Here is an 8222-nt window from a genome sequence, read left to right as displayed (position 1 = left end):
GTTGTGGTGTTGTTCATCAGGTACAGCAGCAGCGGGGCTGAGGATCTGCTGGAAGCGCTGGACCCCCAAGGCTTTGTTCAAGTCCCCATCATCCTCCTCATCAGGGAGCGGAGTCACGTGTAGTGATGAAGCAGCTGGAGCCTCTGGCTGCAACACAACAAAATTACCAATTACATTAAAGAAAAAAAACTAAGAAAAAGAAAAGAATAATAAATGCAGACTAATACATAAAACCACACATTTGTGAAATAATATAATGCTTTTTTTAAACTTAATCTCCATATTGCAAAACTTTCACAATAAGAGTTTGACCACTAGAGGGAGTTCTGGTGCTGTTATCTCCACAGTCAGACATCATATGATGAGTCCTCTGAAGCATACCTTCCTTACAAAAATGTTGAAATAAAGGCCATGTGCTTTGATCAGTTCCTCTTTTTCCACGCTGTGGTGACAGGGATCATGTGGATGATAAGAGATCTGTTTTCTTGCAGCAGGATGCCGTGCCCTGCTGCGCCCTGCTCTGTCGGTGGGATGTTATGATAAGGACTGGCTGCAGCGACGCAGCAAGTGGATATACTCTGGCCAACAGGATCGTGCTGTAGCCACCTCACGGCATTGCAAATGTTGCCATGACTACTGCGCAGGTGCCTCAGCTCCTGCAGCGAACCCTTCCTGTGGCAAAACTCAGGGGCCACAAGTCATCTAATGCTCCCACAAATGGTTCTCAGGACACCCAACATGACAATCTTATATTACGTTTTCTGCAGTGCTGCAGGGAGTAACAGAAAGCATGTGATGACTCTTCTCCCACCTGCAGCTCCTGCTTACTTCTGTGTTCAGTGCACAGCAGAGTGCTAAGAGTACACAAATGCACTGTATTGTACTTTTAACTCCACTACATTTATCTGACAGCTATAATTACTTGTTACCCATAAGATCAAGATTTTGCAAGAAACTAACTAACTAACTAACTAACTAACTAACTAACTAACTAACTAACTAACTAACTAGCTAGCTTATAAAATACAATGCATTGTTTAAGATGCCCAACCTTTTTCCAGGGGCCATTTTTCTGCAGAACGATTACTTTTGATATTTTGAGTACATTTTGCTGATAATGCTTCTGTACTTAAGTCAAATTTTGAATGCAGAGCTTTTACTTGTTACAGATATATTTACATTGTGGTGTCAGTACATTTTCTCAAATAACGGACTACTTTTTCCAACACTGCAAATGTTTTTTTCAAAAAAAGGCCACAAACTGTGAGACCCCAAAATAAATCCGGAAATTATATATATTAAATCATCCATTTAAATCAACAAATACAGAACAAGAACTGGTAGCTACTTATACACATGATGTAAAGTAGCTTTGCCACTTATTTGTTCCACTTTTAAACCCCGTTTACACGTATATGGTTATTTTGAAAAACAGACATTTCGTTTGTGCCCTTCGTTGACACGCAAACAGAGAATTCACCTCTGAAAACGATTCTTTCTGAAAACGATTCTTTCTAAAAACTCCGGTCAGAGTGGAGATTTTTGGAAAACTTTGTTTGCACGTTTCTATGAAAACAGACAAGCGGAGGTTCAGGCAGCCGAGGAAGTGAGGAAGAGAAGAGAGAGGAAGTGATTCGTTGCTGTTGTTGCCATTTTCGGGATTCTGATTGGCTAACATGGGCTTGAGCTTCTAATTACACTGCCACCTACAGGTTTGGCATGCTCTTGACGGTATTGACGGCATATATACACGGATACGTGTAAACGAACAATTTTCTGAAAACTGACAGCTGTGCACGATGTTATTTTTGAAAACGGAGAGGTTGAAATGTCCGTTTATGAAAATAGCCGGCCACGTGTAAACGTAGCATTAAACAGATTACGTGCATCAAACCCATCAAGACAAGAAAATGTGAACAGGAAACTCAATAGTTCATCCTGAATTTATATTCCTTACTATAACTCGACAGAGGTTCATGAATTAAGGTTTGTCCACAGAAAGTGTGAAGAACAGATTCCCATGAACCACGTAACATGCAGAGTTTGACTTTGACCTGTTTTTACATGCCACACACAGGTGACAGAAGCAGAAAGCCCTGCAGTGAACTGTGGACAAGCTGAGAATTATGAGTAAAAAAAGAGACAGGTAAGGCCGTTAGGCAAACATTCAATATTGACCCAAGGTTCAATTCCTCTTATAGATTTTTTTCCCTGGAAGACCAACAAGAGTCTCAAAGATGGGGCGTTAACAAACTATACGTTAACCTCAGTGACCTCCAGAACAAACTGCCAAAGACAATTAAGCACAGCAACGAATAACACGCTTTAAGTAGCAGAGATGATTTCCCAGGGCTAAGATAATGTGGCTCTTTTAAACTCCAAAATATGAGTAAAAGATAATATCATGGAGTAGCTTGTTAAAGTTGCAGTTAGTCAATAGTTTTAGCTACAACAGTTTAATTAAAACATGTCAATTGAAAAAAGAAACCCTCTTAATTTCCGCAATTAGGCATCACCTCGCATCCAAATCACTATCACAATACTTCCAATATTTAATTAGATGAGCGATCCAAAAACCTTGAGTACACGTATCCTATCCAGATATGTGCTGTTACACTATCTGGCAGTTTATTTTTACAGAGCTCTCATTCATATCATGGTTTCACAGTAAATCCCGAGAGGTGGGAGAGATGTGTGAGGGATTCTCAAAGAGGTGAGAGAATTTTCCACAACCAAAACCATGTGCAAAAACAAGCCAAGGGGGAGCCGAGTAAAAACAAAACTGGCCAGACAATGAAGAAAGCTTAGTTCAGCGACTTACCTCGCTCATGGCAACGTGAGCTTAATTTGCAATCAGCGTTTCGGTGGCAGCAAGTGTCACTGCCCTCCAACATGACGAAACTGGAGTTCTGACCCTCAACACCTCTATTAAGAACAGCAGGCAGGAGACATCCCTCTCCCCCCGCTTATCAAAGCCTCGTGATGCCTAATCAGAACCCTATCGGCCAACCTGCCACCTTCACCAGACGGCCCATTGTGCCAGGGCAGAATAAACAAGACTCTCGGTCTCACTTTGAGGACAAATGCCGCCTGAAAGGACAAGCCCTGTTTGAACAGCCAGGAACAAACCACACGTTGACATTCATCTCCACATTTTAACTTTGACACACAAAGCCTGAATATTGACCATGGTGCTCTTAGTCAACGCGCCTTAAAGGGCAATGTAAATGCAGAGGAACTAAACATCTTACAATTTTCAAAGGATGCATTTTTCATGGCTAATATTAACAGAAGACATTTTAAGTTACAGGCCGGAATGAAATTATATTAAAATTGTATGTGTGCCAGAAAGGTGAAACCACTTAGGACTATTTTCTAAATGAAAAATGACTGATAGATTTTTGGTTAATACAATTTTTTTCCAATCGCTAACACACTAAAATGACATGCATAGCACCAATATTTAAACTGACACACAGAGAGCAAAACCTCTTCTCAAGTCTCCAAAAGTCTAAACACATTTTCTGCTTAACACACATTTTGCAATTCAAAGTGTCTCTTTTTAAATGCACTGAACACGGTTCTCTGTATAAGACACAACAATCTGACAAAGTCACGGTTGCCATTTCAAAACATTGCCATTCAAAATAACACTACATGAGTTAATTGGCCAACATATGTGCCACCTGGCCAAACACCTCAATGGTTAATCGTTACCACCTCAATCAGGAAGTAAGCACTATGAAAAGACCACAGGGGAGCGCCATTTTTTCTGTAATTTTCTTTTTCAGTTTACTGTTTTTTGTGAGCATATTTTTCAGTTCAGTCCAATGTAAATATATCTGCTGTGCATATGTTGCACTGACTTGTTTGGTGAAAAAAATAAATGTTTCAACAACATGTGTGTGTATCTGCAAATATTTCTGTGCATGTGAATAATCTGATTTGAACTATTTTAGTATTATGGCAAAGCATACTAAAGATGAGAGTACTTTTCATTATGCCCAACAGTGTGTAGTTGGTTTGACAAAAACCTGGTAATATGAATGAAGTGTGTGCCATTTGGTGCAAACGTTTGATTTTGATAATTCTATATGTGGTTTTGGTTGCAGTGCTTCATTTTGCAGGATATATGAGGTATTTAGCAGTTTGGGTGTGTGGTTTTGTGAATTGTGTTAAGTATTTTGATAAAAACAGCCTTATGTGAACCTCGAGTTTCTCTCAGTCTCCTCCCTCTGACACAGCGCTCTCCCATTTCCTCATTCATTCATTCAGTCTGTATCAGGCACATTTTAGCCAGTTTGTTATCGGCATGAATACAAAAACAAATTGTGTTGGTTTATTAACCATGTTAGGCAGACTATAAAAATTTTTTTTTTCTAAAAACATGGCATTTCCTTTTGTCGACGATCCCGTTGATGAAGAAGCTGCTTTACTTCGCAGGGTGTTATATGTCGGGAGATGATATTGAAACCCTGACATTTTAATTTTCAGATAACTTCCTATTTGAGCGGTATCGTTTTTTTTCCCAGTCTGTTATGCAGCCTAGGCTACATCACCTTATCCGTCCTCATATCACTAACGTCACCCATCTTATGTTCTACATCCCAGCAGATTATTTGTGTCGCATTCAATTTTTTTTGCAAACGGCAGTTTTCTTTACAACATTGGTGATGCGGAGCATATTAGTAAAGCCAATGTATAGCAAAGCGCCGTCAGAAGAGTGTGACTCGCTCTGAAACGTGTTTTAAAATTTTTTTTAGTGTTCCCTGGACACAAACCAATAAGAGCCATTAAAAAGGAGTTCCACAGTATTACAGGTGAATGATGTAAACCTTTTGAAATAAGAGATTATGAATTATTATTCTGTTAATGATGGTGCTGCAGCCTCAGAATGGAAGTAGTAGGCGTAGTAGGCCTACATTTTCGTCCGCAGTATTGCACCTAAATGAAACAGATTATAGGTTCAATATTCACCAGTAATATTAGGCTATACTTATGATTAAATATGATATACACTATATTGGAATATACGTATTTACTCTAGCAGCAATTTTCTCCCACGCAAATTCTCTCTTTTGCAGCAGCCGCTGTTTTTTTTTTTAAACTCACTGGTTGTCAGCTGTATGTGTGCATGAGTATTTCCGCCGACCCGTTTGTTTGTGGTTGTTACCATGGTGAATCGTAGTATTATGGCTCCATTCATGCTGCCTTTTTATTGTGGTGGTACAAGCGCGTGAACCTACTCTGAGTTGATTGAACCAACTCAAATCAGCTGTTCTGAAACCGAAAACTCAGAGTTTCCCATCTCAGGGTAAATCAACTCAGCCATCAGGGTTACATTCAGAGTTTGTTAAACCTGCTTCCTGAAACAGGCCCCTGGAAGCTTATCCATTGCACTTATCCGAAGAAAGAAAATATTGAAAACCCATTTTACCATGTATCTGAACTTATATCCCTGATGACGGCAGGAGAAATATTGCTGGGCAAAAGATGGTGCTGAAAATAAGAAAAAAGAAATAAAAGAAATGCAATCTTTTTTTTGCTTAAACCTATTAATTCCTCTTTTTAACAGGTATGTTTACTACGTTTACCATCTTAGTTCATCGTGTTAGCATGCTGACATTTGCCAATTACCTTTTTTTTTATTCAGGGAGGGGTCACTAAGATTACATTCACACAGTAACACATTCATACCTGGAAGCTGCCCAGTACAACCACAGTCTGCTGGCCACTGATCAGGTCCACTGGAGCCGTTTTGGGTAAAGCGCCAAGCCAATCCCCAGATTATTTTCTGGGGATTGAACCGACGACCTCCAGGTCACAAGCTCGCTTCTCTAACCTTCAGAGCCACCACTGCCTGGATGATGGGAATGTCACTAGTTTTGCAGGTACTTTGTCATAAACTAAAGTACTGGACACATTACAATTTTGACCTGATGATGATGCTAGATTGAAGCTTAAGTGAACACCAAAGTTGTTCCAATTCATCCTGAGGGGGGGGGACATGGATGTCTGCAACATATATCATGGCAATCCACACCATAGTTGTTGAGATATTTCCGTTTGGACCAAAGTGGTGGAAATGTTTAACACAAATTATTCATACTGTACTAGGCAGCAGGAAAATTAGCTTTAGACTGAAAAAAAAAAAAAATAAATAAAATAAAATAACGTAATGTTCTTGCCTTTATTTGATCTAAATTTAGTGGTACATGAGAATAAATTAGTAGACAGTTTAATCTTCTGAAGCAAAACAGTTTATAAGTGCATGTGCTGAGGCTATGTTGAATAAAGAGGTGTACACTTGACCTGAGGCTGCAGAGGAGATTATCTGTGTCCTGAGGTAGGCTTAATTCCCACACAGTCAGCATTTGGAGGGGAAAGGGGGAGATAGGCTGCGGATGTTGTAGTGATCACGTTGTGCTGTGTGGCTGTCACTGCATTCCTACATATCTTAACATTAGTCTGCAAGAAGAGCTGGGTGCACAACATGCTCTGACTTTCCGATTATTCTAAGAAAGCATGTTGAGTTGTAACCCAGTTGTTCTTAGCCAACTGAATTTTGTATTATGCAAGCACTGATTTTCACAACCTTCCTATTACATCATAAATTAAACAGCATGTTTGCACTGCTTAAAATCAAATACAAATGTTTGCGTCATATACTCACTCAATTTAATCAAGAGATCCTCCAGACGGAGAGCGGAAAATACGTCTCCAATTCTTTTGTTTTTGCTTCCTGTCTGGTGATTCTGTTTAATTATATATTTGTATTGGGAATTGGTCTTTTAGCAGTCATCAGCTTTATCATTTCATATTAGGGCTGGGCAATATATCAATATCGTGATATGAGACTAGATATCGTCTTAGATTTTGGATATGGTAATATTGTGATATGACATGACAAGTTGAGTGTTGAGTGAGGGGAATTCTACAGAGGCTGCCAGATGTGCATCACAGGAAGTCTATGAGGTAATAAAACATGATTAGGAAGGAGGTTGTGTGAACCACACAAATCTGCTCCTTCCTTTAGGAGGTGTGATGGCTCACACATGAGAGTCACTGATACAGTTGTACTATAATGTTGAAGCACACAGCAGGATATGACATGACAGCAAAGTTTGGGTGCATGTCGTGGTCTAGACCAGTAGTTCCAAACTGGGAGTAAGGGTTATTAAGGGGTCACAAGATGATTAACAGAGAAACAAAAACATATTTTGATATAGTAGATAGCTTTAAACTTTCAGGCCTAAAAAAATAAAAAATAAAAAAATCAAATGAAACAATTTGTGTAAGGAAAATCCCTTTGGTTGAACTGCCCTGGGCTGTTAGACATTCAACCTGTGATGAGGAGTCACCTGTTGACGAAGGAATAATAGGAAGGATAATTCAACATTTGGGGAAATAACACCTACACTGTAAAAATTATCAGGGTGGTTCTACTTAAGAATTTAAGTTCAATTGCTGCCTTAAAAATGTGAGTAAAGCCAACATTAAGAATAGTGTTGTTTCAACCCACAAAGTTAGATTATAGAATATGTTTAATTAATGATCATTTATTGTTTGAACTTGATACTGTGATTTAAAACAACTATCAATACTACATTGTCCACTCAAGGAAACTTGCTTCCTCTTGTCAAGCAAAAATACAATTGTATGCTATTTCAACTCACGAAGGTAAGTTAGAGAAGATGTTTAATTAATAATAATTTATTGTTAGAACTTGATACTGTGAGTTAAAACAACCATCTATCTTACATTGTATATTCAAGGAAACTTGCTTCCTTTTGTTAAACAAACATACAATTTTACATTTAATTTCAACTAACTGTATTCATACCAATTGTCTTTTCAAGTTAGGTGTACTCGTGTTTTTAAGGCAGCAATTGAACTTATACTTTCAACTTAAGCAGACTAATGTTTTTACTAAAAGATCACACACTGTAATAAATTTCATGGTAGTTTAACTTGGAAATGAAAGTTCACCTTCAGCCTTGAAAATCGAAGTTCACTCAACTTGAAGACTGCTTTTGTTTCAACTTAGAAATTAAAGTTAATGAGGGTGATGTAACTACAGTGTTCTAGTTTTGTTAAAGTTGTTATTTTGGTTGATTTAACTTTTAATTACTTAGTTGAACTTCATACTTTAAGTTAAAACAAATAAATTACTTTCTTTAATAATGCAAGAAACCTTCCTTGCCTAGTATAACAGACATACT

The 8222-nt window shown here is 38.3% G+C and overlaps 1 protein-coding gene across 6 annotated transcripts in view; it reads right to left on the bottom strand.

The window, feature by feature from the left end:
- The window catches only part of slc4a2b (solute carrier family 4 member 2b), a 47747-nt gene that overhangs the window by 19511 nt on the left and 20014 nt on the right, over positions 1–8222 (bottom strand). For all 6 annotated transcript variants that reach the window (XM_039789489.1, XM_039789490.1, XM_039789494.1 and 3 more), the window contains one exon: positions 1–147. This exon is cut by the window's left edge and continues 22 nt beyond it. In XM_039789489.1, coding sequence (XP_039645423.1) covers positions 1–147 — 147 coding nt within the window. The remainder of the gene's footprint in view (positions 148–8222) is intronic.

Source organism: Perca fluviatilis, chromosome 22 (genome assembly GCF_010015445.1).
Source record: "Perca fluviatilis chromosome 22, GENO_Pfluv_1.0, whole genome shotgun sequence".
Taxonomy (NCBI): domain Eukaryota; kingdom Metazoa; phylum Chordata; class Actinopteri; order Perciformes; family Percidae; genus Perca; species Perca fluviatilis.
This window is presented reverse-complemented; position numbering and strand designations above follow the sequence as displayed.